Source organism: Urocampus carinirostris, chromosome 14, assembly GCF_059441175.1.
Source record: "Urocampus carinirostris isolate Australia breed hairy pipefish chromosome 14, RoL_Ucar_1.0, whole genome shotgun sequence".
NCBI classification, from domain to species: Eukaryota; Metazoa; Chordata; class Actinopteri; order Syngnathiformes; family Syngnathidae; genus Urocampus; species Urocampus carinirostris.
The window spans coordinates 11,332,273-11,359,653 of NC_142362.1; the positions used below are offsets into that span (position 1 = coordinate 11,332,273).

At 39.7% G+C, this 27,381-nt stretch overlaps 1 protein-coding gene across 2 annotated transcripts in view; it reads right to left on the bottom strand.

Annotated features, from left to right (window-relative positions):
• Window positions 1-15,856: 15,856 nt before the first annotated feature.
• vwc2l (von Willebrand factor C domain containing 2 like) overlaps window positions 15,857-27,381 on the bottom strand; it is a 39,924-nt gene continuing 28,399 nt past the window's right edge. For both annotated transcript variants that reach the window (XM_088353428.1, XM_088353427.1), the window contains exon 4: window positions 15,857-17,875. In XM_088353428.1, the coding sequence (XP_088209554.1) occupies window positions 17,727-17,875 (149 nt within the window). In that variant the 3' untranslated portion in view covers window positions 15,857-17,726. The remainder of the gene's footprint in view (window positions 17,876-27,381) is intronic.

The window sequence follows — 27,381 nt, forward strand, 5'->3', positions numbered from 1 at the left end:
TTTGAGTCTCTCAAGTTTGTTTTCTTCCTTGTGCTTTCTTAGCTCTTGTTTTCAGCTTCATTACACAATACAGCGACATCTTGTGGTAGAATATTACACAATTTCCCCATTGAGAAGTTCTGCTAGCCCCAAGTATTGGCAAGTTGTGCAGTGCTATTAGCCATTTTGGCTATGTTAGGGGCCTTTTGTTGCGAACAGTTCAGTCACTGAGTATCCGTAGTTGTTTTTCTTTCTCGTGCTCTTTAGCACTCATTTTCGGTTGCACCACACTACAGTGACATAGTGGTCAAGTAGTACACACTGCTCCTTTGACAATCTTGCTTAATTTTGGGCCTAAAAATTGTAACTTTATTTCTTCAGTGTTTCTAAAAAATAATGCTTTGCTTTTAGCAATTACAATTTTATTAAATTGATTCGAAATCGCCAAAATGACCAATCGATAAAAAGAATATTTGAAATGCACACAGACGTTGCCCTACTTAAGAACAAGATAGGTTCCAGACGATCGTTCGTTAGTTGAATTTGTTCGTTAGTTGCTTCAGTGCTATATTTTGTATGTTTAAGGTTTGTATAAGTATGTTTAAGGCTTGTATAAGTAACCTGTATGGTTGTGTACTAAAAAATACACATTTAATAAAATATTATGCTCTATAAAGATAAATTAAGTTAAGTTCAACGTACTGGATGATTGGCTCTAAGTATTAGGCAACTTCCTCCTCTGTGGTAAAAAGTGGCTGAAAAAAGCAATCCAACCATTTTCTCAACCGCATCAAGCTTTCTTATTCCACTTTCATTTCAAATGAAACTGCTCGCCTCTACACTTTACACTAACCATATTGAATGGATGCACGAGATATTAAACAATAAAAATGTCTGAGTTCTTAGAGCGCTGGAAATGTTTGTTTAAGAAGGAGACATTTGAGCATTGTAGTTCTTTATATATTAGGTGCACTGGAGTAAAAGAATAAAAAGAATGCGTGAAATCAAAATGTTAAATTGTCTGCATTTATATAGCGCTTTTCAAGTCAATGAAGACTTCCCAAAATGCTTTACAACTTGCTTCACACTTACCCATTCACACACACACTCACACACCAATAGGGAGTCAGCCATGGAAGGCGCCTACCTGCTTATTGGGGGCATTAGGAATTCAGTGTCTTGCCCAAGGACACTTCGATTATATAACACGAAGGAGTCAGGGATAACAACAATGACAACAATAATAAAGAAAACTAACTATAAAATATGAATAAGAATTCTTGTGAACAAATGTATCTATCAGCATATTGCTTCAAGGACTAAAGTTGTAGTTTTTCCATAATTTGTTCCCAGCACAGAGTGAAGAAACAAACCTATTAACTTCTACTAAGTTACAACAAAATTAAAACTTATGTCTTTAGTGGGAGAACATGCTCTTGTCTGTGTACTTCGGTGGTCAATATTGGACTTGATATCATTAAAGCTAACAAGATAAACTATTTTTGGAGTATCGGACTTTCCACTACAGAAATATGCCATCTAGTGGCGGACACTAATTACAGCAAAACTAAGCTTTGGTTGCATATAAAAACCTATTTCGTAGAACATAAACTAACATTTTGAAATGGATTCATTCATAATCGGTTACCGTATGTAGTCGCATTTTTTTTAGTAGTTTTGCATATCAAATTGTATCCACAGTCTATAAAGCGCACTTTCGAATGATTGCAAATTTCTGTCTCCTGGGTGCACCTTATAACCTGGAAAATCCAATATTTTGAAAACAAATCCCAAGTCCCTTAGAGGGTTAATAGAGTTTTCTTTGTTACCCAAATTGAATGTTATAAAAATGCAGATCAACCGTCAAGGCAACACATGAGGAGAATTCCCAATCATTTCGTCAGAACGGTGTGTATCCTTGACTACAATGTGTCCAAAATGGCTTTCAAGGGCTGTCGGCCTGCTATTAGAATGCACCTTACCGCTATCGATTCCTTTGTGCTGCTCAAATTTCATCCCTTGTCCATGCTAAGCTGCAGGAGTCCGTTAAGTGATAAGAGGCATGGAAGCGCTTCTAATTAAACGTTGCTTTATGTCCTTGAACCCACAAAAGCGCAAAATACTCTCCTCACCTGACACAACCTATCTAAGACACTTTTGAGTTTTCTTAAAGTAGTCCCAATTCTTAAACATGGAAAATGTAAGTAAATAGTACATTGTGTTTGCATAAAATCTCTCTCGCTGTCTCTGACTCTGTCTCTCTCTCTGACTCTCTGTCTCTCTCTTGCATATATATTTATATATATATATATATATATATATATATATATATATATATATACCTAATTGGTAATATGGCGGCGCCCTCTGTTGGCTGCGGCTGCATCGGCTCGCTACAACGGGTCAGGTGTATCGACATTTCGTTCTGTGTACATTGTTACAAAGAATGACAATACAAAGGAAATTATTATTATTATTATTATATATATATATATATATATATATATATATATATATATATATATATATATACACATGTGTATTTTTCATCAGTATAATTCGATTATTTTCCTAGATAATGCATCAAGACAGCCTCTCTGGTCTTTGACTTCCTGAGCTGTAACGTCCTTTGAAAAACATTGACACGCATGCAAGCAAATCACCATATTGGTTTGCGTGTTACTTAGTCAAAGAAGTTGAGTGATTTAAGCGAAGCGTTGGTAGTTTTTCTGGAGAATGCCTAAGTGTTGTGTCACAGGTGGATGCAGTAATGGTACAACAAAGCACAGAGAGATAGCAGGGGCTAACCGGGACTGATCAACAAAAGGTGGCCACAGCCTTGGTGGAAAAACACAAGACTCGCCGACCAAAAAACAAACAGTGAGCAGCCAGGCTAACTGGGAATCAACAAATTAACGCTACAAACGTGAAACTGGCCGTGAATAAACCAAGGGACACTGCAAAATATGCATTAATCCAAGGCTAGGAGGCCTAACAACACACGGTAGGCAGCCAACGAGCGCCAACTGGGAGCAACCAAAACAGGAAGCCCTCGGCAGTTCCGATCCCAAATAAAGCTAGCCGGACGAAATGATACCCACCGTGACACATGCTGTGAAAAGCACAAACAGAAAGCCACGATTGCCTACCTGAAAGGAGGCGAAACGTACGCTTAAAGGACGAATTTCCGACGAAACAGTCACAAGGCCCTGGGTAAGCAGAGATCCGATTTCTTCAATGAGAAATCAGCGGTGTACAAACCCCTGTTCACTGTAATCTGTTCCAAAGCTGCCTCACATATTGTGTTAACGGGATTAGCCATTTTGAAAGTGTGGCACTCCTTCAATGACTAAGAGGAAACAAGCCAGGTCGGTCAACTTAGATATAACGTATTTTACAGATTATAAGAAGCAGTTCTTTTATCATAGTACGGTTTGGCGTGTGAACTTAGAGATAACGTATTTTACAGACTATAAGAAGCAGTTTTTTATTATAGTATGGTTTCGTGTGTGACTAATACTCGGGTGCGACTTATGTGTGAAATTAACACATCATTCCACATGTTGTCTTCACTGGAAAACGTATTTGTGAAATTATTTACACATGATTATATAATTTCACAAGTTATTTTCAGACTCATAAAAACAAATGAGAAGAGCTGACCCAAAATGGTACTTAAAAGTACCATATTCTGCAGTTTACAAGCTGCAAATGGTGAAATACGTAGCCAAAACGATAATCACACAGAAAAAAGATTGCCATTAGCGATAAAGGGACTGGCGAAAATCAGATATGACGATGATTCTGACATAAGTGATGTAGAGGAGGAAGCGCGCGTTGTCTAAACTCCTGAGTTGGCGTAGTTGGTTAAAAGTGACAGAGGATGAAAATCTTATTGGACTTAGTCATTTAGAGTAGAAATGATTGTTCGGTATACATGTTCTTAATGCTAAACTTATCTGAATAACTCTTAATATGTTACATTGTTACTGACATTACCAGGTATGTCAGTCATGTAACGTTAGTATACCGTACACTTACTCACCCTGTTCTCTATTTTATTTTTAAATTGCCTTTCAAGGTGACATGTGTTTTTCGTGTTTCATCAAATACATTGCCCTCCAAAGTGCGACTTATACACCAGGTGCGACTTATGTATGTTTTTTCCTTCTTAATAATGCAGCTTTTGGCTGGTGCAATTTATATACGGAGCGATTTATAATCTGGAAAATGCAGTGGAATATTTTGCATAATATTTGTAGGGAGGAACACTATACAATCTGTGCCTAATTGAATAATAAATGTGTATATATATATGTTTTGCACATCTGGTTAGCTGCTCCTCTTGCACTCTTTGCACTACTGTATAATTCTATACATAGCTATAATTATTTAGTATATTATTAGTACTTCAATACTCCAACTCAATACAACATTTTATTTATGTATGTACATTCAAGGAAACTGCGGGTCAGTATCGACATTTCGTTCTGTATACACGTGTACAAGAATGACAATAAAGTATATCTGAATCTGAATATAAATATATTTGGGGATACCTTTAAAGGCAACCTCAACTCCACCTTTTTTTTTTTTTTTTAAATAAATGCATGCTCCCCAGTGCCTGCCATAATGTTAAAGGCCGGATGGAGCGTTCCCTCCTGGAAGACTGCAAATAGCTTTGAATCCCTCGTTAATCTGCCTCATATTAGTGGCCCGTTTCGACATTAAAGTCTCTTAAAACCTAATCCTATAAAATGTCATGTGGCACCTCTTGTGGTGCAAAAATTGCATTTAAAAGAGAGGCTGGCCACTCAAAGAGTTAATTTCCTGATGGAACAATTACAAGTGTAGAGCTGTACTGATCGACTGATTTATCAGTTCCGATTTCCTGGATTTTGGAAGCTATGTCAATTAACCATTTTAAAGTTTTTGTAAATCTTTCCAGATCAATTACGTCATATACCCCCCACTTCATCCTGATAACATTGTCCTGATAACAATTCAGGTTCTACTTTAAGTATTGATAAATGGCCAGCCTAATGCCAGCAGCAAGCAACATATACAGACATTCCCCTACTTATCACCATTCGACTTACGAAAATCGGTAGATACAAAAAAAAAAAAAAAAATCGGGATGTTGAAAAATATCCGGACATTGCTGTAAGTTAGATTTTGTATTGTGTGCACCTTTTTCCGAGTACAGGACAGTGTTGTGCTTCTTTCCGCCGCTACCAGCGTGTGGCGCTGTGAGAGCTCACCCAGCATCCACCCCGAAGAATAAATCCGCTTCCTCTTCCTAGTTCGTGTGTAATCATTCTACACTGTATCTTCAGCGCGCTAAGAACTTTGACTTTTATTGTTTAATAACCCGTGTATATATTAAATATGATCGGTGTAAAGAGGAGGCGAGCCGTTTCTTTTGAAATTAAAGAGAAATAAGAAAGCTTGATGCGGTTGAGAAAATAGTTGGCTTTCTTTTTTTGGGCCACTTTTTACCACAGAGGAGGAAGTCGCCAAACTCTAGAAGCCCATCTTCCAAAAGTAAGTTAAACTTAACTTTATTTATCTTTATAGAGAATATTATTTTATGAAATGTTTATTTTTAAACAATACAGGTTATGTATATAAGTATTAAACATACTTATATAAACCTTAAACTTTCAAAATTTAACACTGAAGCAACTTACGATCAAATTCAACTCACAAACAATCTCGTTCGTAAGTAGGGAAGCGTCTATTGAATAGAAATGAAAATAAAGATAAAGAACAATGACTTATGAGCAATGTTCCCTCTAATGTTCCACGGGTCTGAGGGTTCACACAAAGTTGGTGAGCAACGCTTGAAACAACAGTGAGCAACAGTAATCCCAAGTGTGGCAACTAATCCATTATCAAACATGTCCAAAACTTGACATCACGTTACATTTTGCTGAGTTTCCGGCAATGCAAAAAATATTTTCACTTTTGAATGAATTGACTAATGTATTATTGCAAAGGTTGTACGGCCTACAAACGTCATTTGTTTTTACAACAATTCTTTCACAAGATTTCCATTTCTTTTTTTTCCTGGTATCTTTTGTCGCATAATACTAACATTTTTGGGGGCTTATTTAGTCGATTGCACGATACACTGTATTTAATCACATTTTTTAGTGGAAGTACAATGTTGGCAACAAGATTGACTTGGCATAATTGGAAATTATTTGAATGCAACACAAACTTTTTCTTCTTTTTCCCTGTTCTTTTTCTATTTTTTTAATCCCTTTTTAAAAAATCTCATTGTCTTTTTTTTCCAAGCTGTTACTTTTTTCCTTTGTTTATTTCTTTTCTTTTTTTCTTTTTTTCTTTTCATTAATTATTCCTTCTTTTTTCTTTTCCTTTTGTTTATTTTTTTTCTCAGCTTTTCACTACTTTTTCATTTTGGAATTTTTTTATTTTTTGTTCAATTCCTCCTCCTTTTGAGTCATTTTGTGCATAAATTTACATATTTGGTCATATAGGGATGAAAGAAGCAAAAACAACCTGAAGAGCCGTTTAGGACCTAGAAGAGCCAGTTCCTTTTAGTGAGCCGAGCCGAAGAAGCCGGTTCTCAAAAAACTCACACACGCAGTTTAGAGGGAACATTGCGCTGGATAGATTTTCTTGTGCGCTGAGAATGTGCAGGCAGTGCGCGACTGCGCACGTGCGCAGCTTAGAGGTAACAAAACTTATAAGTGATTGTACATACCAAACTATAAGGGAAAAAAAAATAATCATTGAGTTCTATCCTGGGCCCAAGAACTGAGCTATGGTCAAATATGTTATTAGGAGGTGTGGTGATTTCGTATCTTTCTATTTGAAAAGGCAGAGCCATCTATCTGGGTGGAGTTATGTAGACACAGTTGGTTTATCAATCACAGCCGTAGTGCTCGAGACATCTCGGGACTAATAAACTGTTATTTATCTTCATTATGCATATCACAGCTTCATTAGGATTCAGTTCACGACTGTGTACTGATACAATGTGGACTCATTCTACTGGTTGGAAAAAAAAGATGAACTGCGGGTGCCAGAAGAAAAAAATGGGGGACATCGCTCTCGCCAATGATGCCTTTTAGCTCTAAAAAAGATAAATGAAGGCTGCTCTTTGACTTCACGGAATAGAAAAGAAGGCTTTGGCATTACTGAACGTCCATTTTCTTCTGCTGTTTGAAGCTGTGAGAGCCGGACCGCAGCAAATGACGGACTAAAATGTGGACCTGTCACAAGTTCATTACAAGGCCGTGCCGCCTCAAATTGATCCGATAGAAGATCTACAGATGTCAAAAACGACCGATTTCCACATGATTGCAGCCCCGCCTTTTTGACAAAACAAAACCTTGTCGATTGACAAAATTTGACATGTTACAAATGGAATAACGCAGAAAATTTGAAACGACAAGCAAGCCTCATCACCCGTTGGTCAAATATAAAGATCCACTTTAGCTAAGCTGACATTGACAGCAGGAGACACATTTTACCGAGGCTACTGTTGAAGGGTACAGACCTCAAAGATCATTTTTGGATAGGCTGCCTTAGATAACTACAGTGGTAGCTAAACTAAGTTTCGGGTTACAAAGTACCTGAACGGCATAGTATTACATCTAGTTGCACAAGCGTTTCAGGATATGAAGTCCAAAATACAGTACAGTACACGCTGACATGCGGAACTCCCAGAGTTCTACCTGGCAAGCCAGTGTGTATGCTTGAATCCAGGGATGCTGTATTGTACCGCTACCAAGAGTTATCGTTCACAATGGCCCCATGAAAGACGAGCAGAAAAGAAGGAGAAGAGACTTTTTCTGGCCATTGAAACCAAGCAAGAGATGATATAAAGTTATGAATACACATCTGTGAAAATGATGTCAAAGACGACAAGTAGGAGGAGCCTGCCATCATTCCATCAGCCCAAAATTAAGACACTTTGGGAAAATTCCGTGAAGTCTCCAAATCTGTGGAAAGAAATCTCCCAGAAAAAAATATCGACAGGTTGGGCTATCACTCAATAAGATAACATCTGCCTCGCGGATTTCCGACAGATTGTCAAAAGCAGATGTCATTGGATCAGTTTTTCAAGAAATGTAAGGCAAAAAACACCACTGTTGACCAGTAAACAAAGAGCCCAGTCAAAGGGTAAATTAGTATGTTTATTATTTCCTTTATTCTTTATTTTCTTTTAAGTTATTTGCCTCACGTTTTGTGTTTATTGTGTGGTAATCTAATGTTTTTATGTATTTGTTTCATGTTCTTATCCTCTTTTATGATTTAGTAAAACAGCACGGCGGCGCAGTGGCTAGCGCTTGTGCGGCACAGTTCATGTCATGGGAACCTGTCGTGGGTTCAAATCCAGCTCCAGACTTCCTGTGCGGAGTTTGTATGTTCTCCCCCTGCTTGCGTGGGTTTCCTCCGGGAACTCCGGTTTCCTCCCACGTTCCAAAAACATGCATTTCAGGTGAATTGGCTGGTCCATATTGTCCCTAGGTGTGAATGAGCGAATGAGTTGTCTGTCCCTGTGTGCCCTGCGATTGGCTGGCAACCAGTTCAGGGTGTCCCCTGCCCACTGCCCGGAGATGGCTGGGATGGGCTCCAGCCACCCGCGACCCTAATGAGGATAAGCGGTACGGCTGATGAGATGAGATGAGATAAAACTATACCATAGTTTTGAGGGGCTTGGAACAGATTAGCGCATTTACATTAAAAAAAAAGCATCTCTACTTACAAATGTTTCAGGTTACAAAGCTACTCCCAGAACCAATTCAATATGTGAGTAGGAGTACCAATGTATACTCATCTCATCTCATCAGCCGTACCGCTTATCCTCATTAGGGTCGCGGGGGGGCTGGAGCCCATCCCAGCCATCTCCGGGCAGTGGGCAGGGGACACCCTGAACTGGTTGCCAGCCAATTGCAGGGCACACAGGGACAGACAACTCATTCGCTCATTCACGCCTAGGGACAATTTGGACCGGCCAATTCACCTGAAATGCTTGTTTTTGGAATGTGGGAGGAAACCCACGCAAGCACGGGGTGAACATACAAACTCCGCACAGGAAGTCTGGAGCTGGATTTGAACCCACGACAGGTTGCCATGACATGAACTGTGCCGCACAAGCGCTAACCACTGCGCCGCCGTGCTGCCCCAATGTATACTATATTCCCTCAATTATTCTCGGTTGATGCGGACAGAAACCCCCCGCATTTTGCAAAGAAATCCCCCCTACTTTGAACATTTCATTTACTGTCAGTAACATGCCATGTTGGCCCTCGTTCTCAGCAAAGATCGCTTAAGGATAGTGGGATGCAGCAAATATAGTGCAGTTCATTTTAGGCGAGGCACAATGTCAGGCTTCAGTAGCCCGAAACAAAAAAAGAGCGCTCTGCCGGCGTAGTCAACAGGGGATAATGGATAATATCCACAACCGTGCCTTTCATGCACTATTTTTTTTTCATTCCATTATTATTATAACTTAAGCTAGTTTTCAAAGCACTGCGTTGTAATTATTTTAATAGTTTTTCTCTTCAAAGTCTTGATTACTTGTTTTACCCTGGAGTGCCATGTCTAATCTTGTTCCATTCAATGTTTCACAACGTTGATATCAGTGAAAATAAAGACAATTCAATTCATTTTGGTGAACCAGAACGGTATGTCTCGCAACAAACGTGCCCTCTGCAAGTCTCCGCTCGCAGCTATAGGGGTTTGGGGATAATGGATTGTGGATGTGCAACAGTAATTGATTTGAGGTTGAAATGCAATAATGGCATAAAAATGTGTGTTGCCAGTTTGTGCTGGCAGCTATATGCAATTGGGGATAATGAATTGAGGCTGCATGAGTGCAGTTCATTTTAAGGGGAAATACAGTAGCGGCAAAAAAAGAGTCGCTGGGCTCCATAAATTTGCTCTCTCAGTCCCCATTCTCAACTTTAGTCAACTAGTAATGATCGATTGTGGCCAAAAAAGGGGATTCCCTTTTAGGCAGACCACAATGGCACACATCAGAGAGCCAAACCAGAAAAAAATGGGCTCTACTAGCTCCCAGTCACTGCAATAGTAGACCAGGGATAATGGATCACGGCATCAATTGTGCATTTCATTTTAGGCGGGCCAAAACGGAACGTTTCCCCACAAAAGTACCTTCTGTCGGTCCCCACTCACAGCAACATGGGATTGGCGATGATGATTCGGCCACAAGAGTGGAGGTTATTTCAGGCAGGAATACAGCAGTGGCACCCGACAAAAGTTCCCTTTGCCGGTTCCCGCTTGCAGCAATAAGTGGCAGAAAATACTGTAATAGATCACGACGAAGTACAATTCACTCTTTGGTGGACAGAACGTCAAAAAAAGCAGCCAGACTTGAAAAAATCGCGCTGTGCAAGCCGCTGCTCGTTGGTGATAATGAACGGTGGCCACACGGGTGCAGTTAAGGTTTTGTTGGGAATACAGTAATGGCAAAATTTTACTCGGGGTAATGTAATAGATCGCGGTGGGACGAGTCCACCGACAAAAAGAACCACCTGGCTTGACAAAAATAAGCTATGCTTGCCCCTCCTCGCAGCCATATGTGATCGGGGATAATGGATCAAGGCCACATAAGTAACAGTTCACCTTTTGGTGAACTGTATCAGTAAAAAAAAGTAATCAAGTCTGACAATAATGCACTCTGCCGGTCGCCGTTTACAGCAATATGAAATCAGGGATAATGGATCACGGGACATTTTTCGACCTGGTGTGCACTGAAGCCGCAAAGTGCGGCGTATTAAGTGATTGCAGTAGTCCAATCAAAACAGTTTACTCATATACGGCAGTTCAGGCTTTGCCACAATAGTTTTATCCTAGCACACAATCAAATGAAAAGTGAAAACATCTTTTTTTTTTCAAGAAACCAACCGAATATCCTTTTTTATCCAGGTGGTGCCAGCTCTTTGTCATCGCCCATAAATTTAGAATTACCCACTATTAAACAGATGGACAAACACAGGCTCATAAGAATTCACCATTAAACGTGCTTGACTTTTAACAGCGTGTCAGAATAGCCGAGCGGTTTAAGGAGGGCGGCACGGAGAATGGGTGGTTAGCACACAGCCCCACAGTGCGGTTGTTCAGGGTTCAATTCCAACTATCGCAGCCTCCCCGTGTGGAGTTTGCATGTTCTCTCCGGGCACTCTGGTTTCCTCCCACATTCCCCAAAAACATGCATGTCAGGTTGATTGGCCGGTCCAAGATGTCTCTAGGTGTGAATGAGGGAATGAGTTGTCTGTCTCTGTGTGCTCTGCGACTTGCAACCAGTCCAGGGTGTCCCCTGTCCCCCGCCTGAAGATGACTGAGATGGGCTCCAGCACAACCGCAACCCTACTGAGGATAAGCGGTGCAGATAATGGATGGACTTTTAACAGCTTTTTTCACACAGGGCTTTGAGCTGTAAGTGACATTTCCACGGTGTAATCTATGTAGCGCAATCAACTCCTGAGACGGCATTCTGCTTTCAAACAGACAGGGACAGCAATCTGCTCTCCCCCTCTTTTCCTTCCTCCCAGCAAACCCCCCAAAGCCCCTCACCACTAGACCTCACAGAGCTGTGTGCAATGTCAAGAAAATGATGTAACAATATCAGAACATGTACAGGTCTGCTGCCAGGAACCTGATAATCGGCTTTCACACCATCATCACACTGTATTAAAGTTAATCCAATGGTGCCAGGTATCGACTAGGTGTCACTTTGCAACATCCGTTGCAGCCTGGTCATCCTAAAAGGGGGGTTCATTCATGTGCTGTCCCTTCTCAAGGTGTCTTCATTTTCCTCATGTTGAAGTTTTTGAGTTTTACCTTGCCCTCATTTAGGTTTTAGATCAGGGGATGGTGTCATAATAGTATGTGGTCTGTGCAGTCCTTTGAGAATCCTTGTGATTAAGGGCGTCACAAATAAACATGACTTGACTTGACTTTCTTCATGCTGAAGTTTTTGAGATTTTCCTTGCCCTCATGTAGGTTTTAGATCAGGGGATGGAGTAGTAATAGTCTGTAGTTTGCAATAATTTGTGGTGTTTGCAGTACTTAGTGACTCCTTGTGATTAAGGACTATACAAATAAACATGACTTGGCTTGACTTTAAGGTATTCCTATCAAATTACAATAATGCCCAGTGTGTCTTCATTAAAGTATGTTGAATTTAGACTAAAACGGTGAGAGTAATCCCCTTAAAACGGTTGTGTAGCCAATTCTTCAGGTTAACAAAAAGGTTTTTCATCTGTTTTCCTGATAAAAATCATGAAAAAACGTCAATTTCATTGGTCAAGTCATGTTTATTTGTGACGCCCTTAATCACAAAGAGTCTCAAAGGGCTGCACAGATGAAATAATTTTGCAAACTACAGACTATTATGACACCGTCCCCTGAGGGCAGATAATACACCTATTATCAACATAAAATATTGTCATGATTACTGATGTGTGGCACCTGAGTCTGCTGATTGTCTGCCTGTCACTTTTTAAACCCCCTGTCTTCCTGTCACGTTTTGTCAGTCCGTCTGCAAACCTCAGCTCACGCTAGGCCTGCCTTTCGACCCTGACTCTCTCCTGTTCTGATTCCTGTCTCCGACCCATTTTCTGAACATGACTACGATTTTTGCTCCCCTGTCCTGGCCACGGATCTGTTTTTTCCCGCTCTCGACACTGCCTTCGCTCGCCACGGAAGTACAACTTCCGCGTCTAAGCAACCTGCTCCCCGCGACCAGTGTGTACTATCCTTTCCCCTTCTTCCAAATAAAACTAAGAGAAACACACGCAAGTGACAAATATAGGTTATCCATATGCTATAGAATAGAAGTTTGTTTTAAGCTTAGAATTACATTTCCACTGAGGTTGGAGATCGAATCTCAGGGGGAAGAGCATTCCACAGCACCGGGGCCCGAATGGAGAACGCTCTCGAACCTGCGGATCTCTTCTTGGCTCTTGGGATCACTAGTAGACCAGCAATTTCAGAGCAAAGGCTCCAAACAGGATCATAGGGGGAAATTAAATCTGAAAGATATGAGGGAGCAAGTCCATGCATGATTTTCTACTATACAAACAGAACCTTGAAATCACATCTTAAGCTAACAGGGAGCCAATCCAGGGTAGCTAAAATCGGTCAATCGATTATTTGTTGAAATAATTTATTGACCACCCAAATTCGCTACATCTAGGTAGCATCGCAAAAACAACCCTCAAACCGAATGTGGATTTCGAACAAGAGCCTTACATGATTTTTTTTCTTTTCTCATTACGCCGAGAAAATGGAGTGCCGGTGCTTACTCAAGATGACAATGTGCATGTTAATGCTGCTTAAAAGCATTTGCAGATTTTCCTCTTTCGTCTGCTAGCTCTGCATTCAGACTGCAGCAGTGCCAAGAACCCAGCTGGAGGATTTGAAACCTTTTTTATTTCAGGAAATGGAAGCAGGCTGTCGTTTAGCACGCTAATTACACTGTTTGCAAGTCAAAACAGTTTTGTTGTTGTCATATTTAAAGCATAAGGACCTCTTGCTTAAAAAAAGACTTACTCCATTACATTTACTCGAGTTTTTGTAATTCTAGGAGTATTTTAAAATCACTATACATTTTACTTGAGTAGATCTGTGAAGAGGAAACTGTACTCTTACTCCGCTACATTAGGCTTTAACAGGAGAACCTGTTACTTAAATCCCCTCCATGTAAGTACGTGTCTGTTTCTACTAAGGCCCATTTATTTTGTTGGATTATTAGAAATTATTATTATTTATTGGATTAGATTTAATAAGTGACCCAACTAACCACCTAGGTGACACTTGTGAGCAGGGTTTAGGAACGTTTTTTTTTACTGTACCGTATGCGCAGTGTGTATAGCTGTAGCCTCACATATATCTATACACACACACACACATATATGTTTTTTTCAACATTTTGGATTACCAACTCCTTGGTGTACACCAACCTGTGTGAAAGCAGTGGACCCTTCAAATTGTTTGCCTTGTGCAATCTTGAGAGCTTCCAAACGAACACTTAACCGAGAAATGTTGTAGAAAGTAGAATACAACTAATGATAAGGGAAGTTTAACCGGGAATTAACTTTCTCGAATGCAATAAAGAGTGTTCCTTTTTTGCCATATCTCCTCTCTGCGTATATTTTGGGGTGACGCCCAATGGCGTCCTCTTCAAAAGACACTCGATATCTATTTTGTCTGTGGGCTTCAAACCACTCCAAGATCCTTTTTCTCCATTTCTGGGTACTGGCCAAAACCTTTTATTTTTTTTCTCGAGGCATGGTTTATTGCTAAGGCAATTTTACAAACTGACCAAAATTCAGCACAGTTTTATGGTAAATTCTTTGATCACCTCTGCACTAATAATATATAAGCCACGCCCTCTTTCCCACACACTCCTTACCTTTCGCTACTGGTGACGCATAGCAAAATATGCGCGGATAAGCAGACCCCTAAATTCAGTATTTTAAATCAGTTGTAAATTTTGCTTAAATGCAAGTATATACAGTAGGGAGAATATCTTAATGAGGAGAAATTGAGCAATCTTATGTTCTGTGCTCTAGATGGCGCCACTATAACTACTCATTTGTACTTTGCAGGTAAATAAAGCATGGCCACTCTCCTGAGAATGATGCAGGCTTTTGGAGGTTGTATGAGAAAAATTGAGAGATTATAGGAGTATTTGACAATCAGGGAATTTATGATTGCATAAGAAGCAAAAATAACGCAGTAACGCACCATGTAGTAACAACAGTAGAATTACAAAATTTATGATAATGTGCAACACTACTCGTTAGAGAGAAAAGTAATTGTGTGTGTTTTTAACGCAATATTCATTATATTAAAAAAAACTACTGTTGTGGAATGTGGATACCGACTAATGATAAGTGTTTAGGCATCTGGTGAAGGTCGTGGGATGACGTTGTTGCAAGAGGTCACAATCTGATATGCTGATGGAGCGGACGACTTTCACAAGATATCTTAACTTTATTTGAGAACATTATAAAAGCCAATGTTGAACGTCTGGAACTTTGAACGTCTCCCAAATGCAATAAAGCGCGTTCCCTTTTTGCCATATCTCCTCTCTGCGTATTTTTTGTGGCGACGCCCAACAACGTTCTCTCCAAAACTACCTGCTTTTTAAACGTTAGTGACCCCAATAAAAAAAAACTGAATTTGAGTTTTTCCATCGTTGTCATTGGAAGAGTGAATATAAAAAAATAAATTAAAAAAAGACCAGCAGCACTTTACCCATATTATCGGTTTATTTTTTTCATATCCGTCACAATATATTATTCACCAAAATATGTGATCGCCTAAACCAAACCAGATATCCGATTTCCCTTGATAAAGAGACAATACAAACACAGGCACAATTTATTCCATTCTAGTGTTATCGTCAAATCTTTCCCTGTCATCTTTTGCAAAATCAATATCAAAGTGTAACATTGACTCTTATTGTCACATAATTGGCTTATTGTAAAAGTTCTGCCGCCAAAATGACTATCATTTCTTACAATCTACTTATTGGAGGCCAAATAATACCGCGATTATTAAAGACACACATCTAAATGTGATGGCCGTCTTGTGTATGTAACATAATCAGTGCCATTGACGGCTATAGACGTCAAACTGTTAATTTATCCTGTAGTTAACAAATGTATAGTGAATATTATTGATTGGAAAAAGAAGGTTCATGAAGAGTAGTTTTACTCACCTAGGTGGTGCTTTTTCTGCAATTTTAAAAAATTTAATTGATTTCCAATGGATTTTTAAAAGAACAGTTTGTATAATTTGATCATTAGATTTCACTGTATAGTGTAGTACAACTGAATTGCTAAAAAGAACACGGAAAAATACACAATGTGAGAAAAACGCACCATTTTACCCCTCTATTTTTTTCCTGCCCAGCTTGAGGTTTTTGTGTATCCGTAGCAGCAAGATGATGGACAATTATGATGAGGCTCAGGTTATGGACAGTAAAAGCACATTTTTGTTTGTTATTTAAATCATGTTTATTTATTTATTTAGGCGCTAAATAATACACACTGTCCCCTTTAAAGAAATGCTTGAGCCTGTAAAAAGGGTTTGTTATTTTTTGTGCATAATGAGAGTATTTAATCGTATAATACTGCGTTTAAAAAAGAAATAAACGTTTAATTTCGCCAATCACTGGTTCTTTTTGGATTGTAACACCTTCAATAAAGAGTTGACTGTACAGTTCGGGGAATGGGATTTAAATATCAAATGTCATAAAATTGAAATGTTTTTTTACCACCAAACAAAGAATAATTACAATTATTGGACTGATTTTAAAAAAATCCCTTTGCATTTTTATCTCACCAATTAACAGCGGTAAAAGGATGAATTGGTTCAATTTTGTTAAAGGGGGGGGTGCTATGTTCAGGGTGTTCTTAAATAGTTAAAGTATAATATTTTGTTGAAGTATGTGTTAGAAATGCCAAACTGAGTTCAAAGAACCTTTATAAAAAATTCCATTGTGCCTACCGCTTTTATCTTACTTTTAGCAACGCTGTTCGGGACGCACAGCCCATTAGGTAGAAGGAGAAGAGGGACAAGGGGGGAGGTAGGAGATTAAATGTATGCCCGTCATAACAGTTTTTTGGGGTGAGTGTAGCAGGGAAATTTTAAAAGTGATAAAAGGCCTTTAAAAAATATAGTCCAAATGCAGGGTTGGGTAGGGTTACTTTAACTTGATTACTTTCAATTACTTTTGGATTACTCCAATACCAAATATGCTAATAAAAGACAAAAGAAACTAAATATGAATAAAATTATGACTCACAACACGTGGTAAGCTTTCTCTCCTGGCTTTGATCTCTTTGATCTCCGGCAAAACTAACATAAAATGCGACAGAAACAAAATGAAAATAAATCCAAACAGCTTGCCAACATCATTTTTGGCGTTCCATGTATTCCGTTACTCCCCAAGCCTGCACAAAATTTAGTAATTGTATTCGTATTTAGTTTATTTTGTCTTTTATTAGCATATTTGGTATTGGAGTAATCCAAAAGTAATTGAAAGTAATCAAGTTAAAGTAACCCTACCCAACCCTGTCCAAATGCCAACCCAAACCCCCAAAATGATGAAAAAAGTTTATTCGGGCACGACTAAAAAATGCACATACTTGCACGTGCATCATAATTGAGCTGACTGGGGCTGCAATCATGACTTTAAACCAGGCGATGACGGCAGAGAGTAACAAAGTTTCAAATTCCGTACCACAGCTTTAAGCAAAAATAAACAACCTATGATATATATATTTTCTAAATTGATATTGTTTTTTTAAATTAAATATGTTTTTTCTACCACTAGGAGGTGCTAAATATTGCACACTTTCCCTTTAATATGAGTCAAAAATTAATCCTGAAGCTTCATTTGTGTTTACTAGTGAATATGTGACAGGGTTTTTACATTACAGACAAAGAAAACCGAGCACAGTGCTGTTAGCTTGTCATAGTACAGCAAAAAAACGATCACAATGATTAATTCACATCGCCCACGGTGAGGGAATTCCGAAGTCCCGACAGCAGCAGGTTAAGCATGTCAAATTTTACAAATATAAGAGAAAGGTTTTGGAGAAAAACAGTTCCACCTTCTTGGTAACCGTGGCTTTTAGTTTTCAGCGCTCTTCAGTCATATAAAACGTCGCAGTAAGTGGGTGAGGCAACGCCCGGGCCTGCCTCACCGGGGCCGTCCCTCGCTGAAGTCTCTATGAGGACTGGGCGTTGAGACACTCTCGCCGCAAGCACTGTGCCGGTTTCCACCAATCGCCGCTGTGGCAGCGGCAGATGGTGCAGTCGTCCACTTTGACTTCGATCCCGGCCGGGATGATGGTCGATCCTGCGAAGCAATTAGGACCTGTGGGGTGTAAGAAAGAAATAAGGAGATTAAAGCGAAAAATTTGAATGACGACCTGCCATAAATGTATAAATACATACGGTGCTATGCGAAATGTTTGGCCTCCCAAGAACTTTTTGTTATATTGGCACAATAACTAAGAATATCTTCTGAGAACAGTGGTGGTTCTACACTAAATTACACCCTTCCTATCATAATTTCTCTGTGTTAATAAATTATGTGTGGTATTTTAATCGGTCTGGTTCATTGCATCCATTTTCTTGGGATTAGTAATTCATATCAGAACTCAAAAGAACTTAAAGTAATACGGTAATTAATTTTTTTTTATCATTGTAGGAAATTATAGCATCCTTCAGAGAAAAAAAAAGATTTATGGTGGAGCACAAGCAACACCTAGAGGCAAATTTGTTCCTGATGGCAGTGAAGAATAATTTGTTCCAATCCTATGATTTTCTATATAAAGCTAGAAAAATCCCTACACAAATGAGGTGGGTCACACTGTCTGACCTTTTCACTTATTGGTCAATATGCGAGTGCGCCGATCGACTGCAATGCCGTTCTTCATGACTGATCAACCAATAGGTGAAAGGTTCAGGCAACTGGGCCGCCTCCTCATTTGAATAATAATAATAAGGTGATGATGCACTTGCTCCAAATACACCCCATAATGGACAGAAGCAGACCTGTCTCTCCGTCCCTGATGGACAGCTTTAAATATGCACACCAGACGTCCACAAGTGTGCATCCGAAAAATAAAGTCCCAGTTCCAGGAAACGACACACCTTAATAAATTGATAAGATTCAAATTGCCAAAGTGTTTGCTTCTATTTAGAGATTTTTCCTGCCATTATTCATATTTCTGCCTACATTGCAGGAGTCTCTAGTCCTGAGTATTTTATTATGGTATGTTTAATTAAATCAGCCCCATTTTGACGTCCAGATAAACACCTTGTTTTTAATTGAGCTTCAAGTACCTCGCCTTTAGAGGTAGTCACATGCAGGGTTGGGTAGGGTTACTTTAACTGGATTACTTTCAATTACTTTTGGATTACTCCAATACCAAATATGCTAATAAAAGACAAAATAAACTAAATATGAATCAAATTATGACTCACAACACGTGGTAAGCTTTCTCTCCTGGCTTTGATCTCTTTGATCTCCGGCAAAACTAACATAAAATGCGACAGAAACAAAATGAAAATAAATACAAACAGCTTGCCAACATCATTTTTGCCGTTCCATGTATTCCATTACTCCCCAAGCCTGCACAAAATTTAGTAATTTTAATTCATATTTAGTTTCTCATCTCCTCATTAGCTACACCGCTTATCCTCAGTAGGGTTGCGGGGGTGCTAGAGCCAATCCCAGCAATCATCGGGCAGGGGACACCCTGAACTGGTTGCCAGCCAATCGCAGGGCACACGGGGACAGACAACTGACTCGCTCATTTACACCTAGGGACAATTTGGACCGACCAATTCACCTGAAATGCATGTTTTTGGAATGTGGGAGGAAACCGGAGTGCCCGGAGGAAACCCACGCAAGCACGGGGAGAACATACAAACTCCGCACAGGAAGTCTGGAGCTGGATTTGAACCCACGCAGGAGGTTCCCAAGACATGAACTGTGCCGCACATGCGCTAACCACTGCGCTGCCGTTTTTAGTTTTAGTTTCTTTTGTCTTTTATTAGCATATTTGGTATTGGAGTAATCCAAAAGTAATTGAAAGTAATCCAGTTAAAGTAACCCTACCCAACCCTGGTCACATGCAGGTTCGAATGACATGCTTCCACGTTAAGATCGCTTTAAAAGATAAGCAGCGAGCACCGCCTCGCTGTCTTACCCGGGATAACAGGACCGAAACGCCCAGCACACCGCAACAGCAAAATGTCTCAAAGACGCTAATGCCTTGGCATTGAAAAACATTTCAAAGACGAGTTTCCTGTCCCATTCAGCTAGCTCACCCAAAAAGAGACCAAAGCAATTACGTCTCTCTCGCTCTCATTCGTCGCAACAAAACAATAACTGAAGAGTTTGTGCTAGGGTCACCCACATCAAACACGCCATGGAAAATTTTTGCTCATTTCTTCCTTTAGATGTCTTCACTTTCCACAATATACCCGCTACTTCTTTAAACACTCCAGAAAACCAATCTTATTTCAATTTTCATCTTGTTGAAATGTTTGATGATTGACATGAGTTTGAATATATTTAATTGTGTGTTTATAAACCTATGTGTGCTTGTTTTTGTTCAAAATAGTAATTCATCATCAAATTAATGAACTGTGTATTAATAAATGCGCTGATCCTCTAAAAAATCATGAGACTCATCATTATTTTTTTAGTAGACCTTTAGCAACCTCTTCTGGGTGATCTGAGCTAACTCCAATTACCGTAAATTCCGGACTATAAGCCGTTACTTTTTTCCCAAACGTTCAACCTTATTCAGTGATGCGGCCAATTTATGTAATTTTTTTAACGGCCGCCAGCGGCGTTCGAGTCCAAAAGGTAAGATTTAGACCGGTGGAATATATGCGCCGAGGAAGACTGCAACTTCTTGGCTTGTGCATAGATTAAATTAGCGTAAACATACCCTCATCATGCAAAATGCAAAAAGAACGGCACATGAGGCAGCTTTCAAGCTAGAAGCAATTGAGCAGTCCGATGAAGAAGGAGCGAGCGTGTTGCTAGCGTATTTTGGAAAAAGGGAGCGTGGGACGACGTCTATGTGACAAAGTTTCTTTCCGACACTGAGGAAGACGACTTTGACGGCTTCAGTTCTAAGGAGGAAGATGAGGACGGTTTACCGTGATTTTTACAAGTACGCCATTTTTTTTTTACCAGACCCGTTTACTGTGTTACGAGCGTGTTGCTAGCGTGTTGCTACCATTAACTGCCCTGTCACAGGCACCGTTTGGGATGAAAGTATATTATTATTATTAAAGCTTTGAAAATTCTCTCGGTGTACCGTCTTTCTTTGTAAATATGTGTAACCATGTATAATATGTATTTGCAACTGTATTTTTTTGTAATGTATCTATTTTAGACACTTATTCTGATATGTTTTGCACAGGCGAATAAAAAAGAAAGGGCGTAACAAACGCGGGATGACGGGAAGTGGGGTAAAGGTGAGACCTGTTTGTAGACGCGGCGGACAATAGTGGATATATATTTTTCCCACCATTACCTTTGGAAATATACACTTTTTTCCTTGGATTACTTTCAACGGGACCCGGACTCTGCAGGTCTGCATCAAACCTTAAGTACCGGTATCGTTTTCCGTTCATTTTGCCGGCTGTAATTTTTGGACTGTGTACTTTTATGCAGGACATTCAGTTTCAATCGCGGGACTTAAAGTCGGGTTTGGGTTAATTTTGTGTTTATGTTACATTTTTTTTAATGTGGGCGCATGCGGCTTATATACAGGTGCGGCTTGAGTAAGTACAAAATCGGTTTTCCTCTTAAAATGTGGTGGGTGCGGCTTATAATCAGGTGCGCTCTATAGTCCGGAATTTACGGTAGCATTCTAAAATTCTAAAACTATTCCTTCTAAACATAAGATAAAAATGTTTTATGCTATAGCATAGAGAAATGAATATATTGCATTTACGTAATATTTAGGTATTACGTGACTTATTTACGAGCTGATTTATTTTGATGCCATTCATTTATTTGTATAGAGGGTCAAACCATAGGTGAAAGAAAAGCTCGGCTACTCTAAACTGATCCCCCATTCGAATCCAATTTTTTGTGAAAATAAAAAACAAACACAACAGGAGATGTTGCTGTCTTGTGTCGTTATACTGATAGACACAAAGTGACCAAACCGCACCATTTGTCAGGACCAGAATGGAGACAGGACCCACTTGCGTTACGTTCCTCTCAGTTTTATTGGGAAGAAAAGTAAGGATTGCACACACGATCCAGTGATCGCTGGTCACGGGAGCAGGTCGCTCTAAACGCGGAAGTGGCACTTCCGTGGTGAGCGATGGCGGTGTTGGGAACGGAAAAAAAAGGGTCAGTAGCTGGGACAGGAAAGCAAAAACGTGGTCAAGATAAAAAAACAGGTCGAAGCCGGGAAACAGACGGGAGTAAAAACCGGAGGGAATCAGGGTCGGAAAGCTTGCCTAGAGTAAACTTAGGTTCGCAGACGGACTAACAACAGGTGACAGATAGACATGAATTTAAATAGTGACAGGGAGCCAATCAGAGTCCGAGGCAGTTGGCGCTAAAAGAGCGGGCACAGGTGCTTCGCATCAGTAATCATGACACCATTTTCCTCTCCATTCAAGATGGCGGACAATTCTGTCTGAATGAGCATTATGTTATGTAAAGTGAATGTTCAGTTCCGTAGTATTTTTAAAAAAAATGCACATTTATATTTATGTCTTTCAAATCGACACTGTTTTCTTTTACCACCAGGAGGCACAAAATAACATACACAGTCCCTTTAAGCTCTTTTGTTAGTCTCCCCTCCTCTCTGGACACAAAGCGCTTTGCATCCTAATGTCCTGGCTCAGCACTGCATAGTGGCTCGAGAACAAACAAATCAGACAGAAGAAGCTGACAATCTGCACGAGGAGTCCTGCAGCTAACATATTTGGTGCCAAAGACTCTTATAGAAGTCAAATCCGTTTCGTGCTTCCCGGGTGTAAATGAGGATGCCTTTCACAAAGACCAAACCATAGGTTGCAGCAATGTCGTTTTTTTTTTCCCCTGAGAAAATACGATACGGGACAAGTAGCAGATGCGGTGAATCCATCCTAGTTTTAATTATTCCAGTCAATCATTCAGCCTTTTGGAAAAAAATGCCATGACGGTGACTTTGAATTAGTCTTTAAATGGGTCCATAAAATGTCCCACCTTAAGTCTCCCCCGAGTGGCTACGGTTAGGCGATGTCCAATAATTCTTCCATGCACAGCGGTTTTTATTGCAGGTATCGATGAATGTTTTAATATCATGAACAACTGATATGCTAGGACCAGTGTTCCCTCTAAGCTGCGCACGTGCGCAATTGCGCACTGCTCGCACATTCTCAGCGCACAAGACAATCTAGCCGGCGCACAAAAATGAGGGCTCAAAATTACTAATTAAGAAGCGACTTAAGTCAAAGTTACAGTGCATGAAGGTAAAAATACACGGGTTCCCCTGACGTTGTGTCCTAAATGCGGTATTTTGAAGTCGAGTCGAAGTAGCACGAAGTTGAGTAAAGTTAGTAGAATTTGTCGAGAACCGGCTTCTTCGGCTCGGCTCACTAAAAGTAACCGGCTCTTTCGGGTCCTAAATGGCTCTTTGGTTTTTTTTTTGCTTCTTTAATCCCAACATGACCGAATATTATGTAAAATTATGCACAAAACGACTTAAAGGAAGGGGGGAATAGAACAAAAAAGAAAAAAATACCAAAATGAAAAAGTAGTGAAAAGCTGAGAAAAAAAGAAACAAAAGGAAGAGAAAAAAAGAAGGAACATTTAGAAAAAAGACAGAAAAAAGAAAAGAAAGAAATGTAGGAAAAAAGTAAATAGAGAACAAAAAGAAAAAAGCAACAGCTCAGAAAAAATAAACACAATGAAATTAAAAAAATGTAGAAAAAAAACACAGAAAAAAAAATAAAAATTTTGTGTTGCATTAAAATAATTTCTAATTATATCGAGTGTATCTTGTTGCCAACATTGTACTTCCACTAAAAAATGTGATTAAGTACAGTTCTGTATCTTACAACCGACTAAATAAGCCCCCAAAAATGTTTAATATTATGCGACAAAATATATCAGGAAATAAAAAGAAATGGATATCGTGTGAAAGAATCGTAAGAACAAACGACGTTTGTAGGCCGTACAACCTTTGCAATAGTACATGAGTCAATTCATTCAAAAGAGAAAAACTCAGCAAAATGTAACGTGAGGTCAGGTTTTGGACATGTTTGATAATTGATTATCTTGCCACACTTGGGATTATGGTTGCTCACTGTTGTTTCAAGCGTTGCTCACCGACTTTGGAGGAGCGTGTTTTTCTTTGAGCCGATTCTGGAGGCACATACCTCCAATGTGAGGGGCAGGGTTGGGTAGGGTTACTTTAACTGGATTACTTTCAATTACTTTTGGATTACTCCAGTACCAAATATGCTAATAGAAGACAAAATAAACTAAATATGAATAAAATTATGACTCACAACACGTGGTAAGCTTTCTCTCCTGGCTTTGATCTCTTTGATCTCCGGCAAAACTAACATAAAATGCGACGGAAACAAAATGAAAATAAATCCAAACAGCTTGCCAACATCATTTTTGCCGTTACTCCCCAAGCCTGCACAAAATTTAGTAATTTTATTCATATTTAGTTTCTTTTGTGTTTTATTAGCATATTTGGTATTGGAGTAATCCAAAAGTAATTGAAAGTAATCAAGTTAAAGTAACCCTACCCAACCCTGGCAAGGGGCTATCAAAACCCTAAATCTCCGACTCAAAGTGTGTTCTTTTTGTCTTTCTACAACAATCTCAAGTTTAAACCTTGAAAATTTTCTTTCGTCAAAAGTAAATATTCACCGAATGAATTAATTTTGCTTCATGGCAGAAGGCAATTAACCTCGTGATTCAAAACATTTGAAATCTCATTAAGTTTTATGTTTTTTTTCCTGCGCTGCACAGATTTTTCAAATAATGCAAACAGCGTTTTTGCAGCCTTTCAATTCTCTTTTAGAACTTAACAGGTGGACGGTTTCTTATCATGGTTCCTTTGCATTCATTCGGAATGTTTGTGGAAACAAAACGGCCCCTATTATTGTCCTCAAGCCACACTCGGGTGGGTCGGACACTCCCATCCAGATTTATTTTGTTACCCGCCCTGGACCTGGTGCCCTCGAGGGAGTGTCAAAAGGACAAGTCTACCCTTAAATGCCACGGCTTGTCATTTTGTCTCGCAGGATGGATTATCCCTCTCCGAGAAACATCGCCAGGCTGGCGATTGTGCGTTATTAAGACATAGTATGTTGTCAAGACGAAGGGGAGAAAACGGATGATGGGAAGAAAAAAAAAAAGAGAAGTTAATGTGAGTTTGTGTTGAAAAGGGTATTTGTCATGAAGCTTCAATTTATTTCCTCAGTTTTTTGTTGTTTTCAAGCTGGTACCAGAAACAAGAAAAAAAAGAAAGCTCCAGAATTAATGTACAGTAATCCCTTGGTTATCTCGGACCAGAACCCTCTTTCGAAAAGTGAATATCAGCAAAGTAGTGTCACACTCTCATAAAAGCCCCCAAGGGGCAAACTTTCCTCAAGATAACATCCTTACTGACTGAGAGTAAATGTTTAAAAAAATAACAGCTATAGATCTACAAATAAAAACACAGAACACATAACTGCAGTTGAAAGAAGCAACACAATTCTAGGGCTTCTACTTTCAAGCAATCTAGAGAGGGTCTGGCTAGTTGATGGCTAGCATCGGGTAACCTCAAATTGAGCCAGGTCTCCGCAAGGATTAAAAACAAACTCCCCGAATGTAGCGGTTTCCCACGAGTTGTAGCTCCAGGTCATCCGTTTCATGGGTAATGGATCTGAAGTTGGTGAAATACAGGCTCGGCAGTGGTTGCTTTGGAGAGTTGTTAGCCTAGCCATAGTAGTAGGATGGATCTATACCCTTGCTAGTAGTCGCTTCCTCAACCCTAAATCCATGGAGCACCTGATGATGATCATCATTTCTTTGTGCTCTTCTGAATTTCCCCAGAATCCCATTTAATTAATGAGTTTCCTGTCAATGTAATGAGCCATTAAAAGCTAACTGGTTCCATCCTCCACAACTTGTTCTGTAGCCACTTGAGCACCCACCCCACTGTTTTAATGACAGCACACACATCTACCAAACACAAAGCCCTCTCTAGGCTTTGTACAGATGCTTAAAATCCTTGAAAATTCTTGAATTTTAATGTTGTGTTTTCAAGGATTAAAAAGTCCTTGAGTTTTGGCTGAAGTGCTTGTAAAAGTCTGAAATTGTTGACACATTTCTCATATAGTCTGTTCAAAAATGAAGCAGACAGTGCTCTTAATGCCACAGTATTTCATCGCCCTTCATGATGTACTGTTGTGATTGCTAACTCGAGTCACCTGGAGCAATCACGTGGACGCCCTCTGATTTGCTAATGTTCCCTTCTTAAGCACGCTACGCCCAAACCTCTTCGTCTAAAGATTACATTTGTACCCTGTATGACTCTCCTGATTACCTGTTCCGTCTTGATCTGTTAACTGATTCTGCCTGCCTCCGATCCGACCTGCTTCCGTCCCACGCTACGATCTTCTCTCCAGTCCCGGTAAACTTGACCTGCTAGACTTCCGCACTCCGATTGGCTACGTGTTCCGAAGCTACTTTCCCGGCTCCGCTGCTGACGTCCGACGGCCATCGCGTCTCCCGCTAGCCCTGTACGCTTTCCTAAATAAAAGAACTGTAACGAACGCTCTTGGGCTTCCTGTTCTGTTCTGGTCCTTCTGACATGTACAGTAACTTTAATCAATACAACCCCCTCCAGGTCATACCCAAGAGGACAGGTTCAGGTCCTATGGCTCTTTTCATGAGTATATCTGGCTGGGAGATAAAATCGAGTTTCCGCGATACTTTACAGTATTGTTACTCACATGCAAAGCCGAGACAACACTGATCAATCTTGAGGTTCGGTCCAGTGTACATAGGGCACAGTCCTAACTACAGTTCACAGTCAAGGTGTCATACCAAATTGTTAATACTTTATATAAAGGCTCATTAAATAATCTTTGTTTATTGTTGAAACACTTTATTATGAAAAGCCACAGAAAAAAACTGTAAACTGTAAGTGGTAGGAATGGGCAGAGCTATATACACAGAGCCCATAGTTCTCCCATTCGCCCAGTGTCCTCTGCACTGAAGGTAAATATGTTGGTATCTTCGTTTAGAGTTTTTGGTGGCATTTTTACAAAAGGACTTTGTTCGCACCTGGTGTTGAAACCATTGAAAAGAGCAGTAAAAACAGGCCTTAAGTAAGGGAGGGAAACAAATTTTAAGTGGTGTATTTATATGTAGCCTCTATGGGATACAGGCTCTGGCATTATTATTATTTCGTAGGTTCAAATCAAATCCTCAAACGTCATACAGTGAAATAAAATGTGCTTAAAAATTGACTTTTGTTTTTTATGGCAGGTTGGCGGTTTTGTTGAATTTTGTCTTAAAATGTATGCTGTCAAAAAAGGAAAATCAAAATAATTTTGCTTTAATAGCTCTTCGGATCAAAAAGTTACCCAACCCCTGGAACAGTATATACAGGGGTGTCAAACTTACTTTAACTCGGGGGCCACACGATAGAACAAACATTCTCTCGGGGGCCGGACTAGTAAAATAAAGAAAATGAGAGAAGGGGAAAGCGAGAGAGGGGGGGAGGGGAAAGTGAGAGAAAGAGAGCGAAAAGCGAGAGACAGAGAGAGCAAAAGCAAGAGAGAGAGAAAAAGAGAGAAAAAAGCAAGAGCAAGAGCGAAACGCAAGAGAGAGCGAAA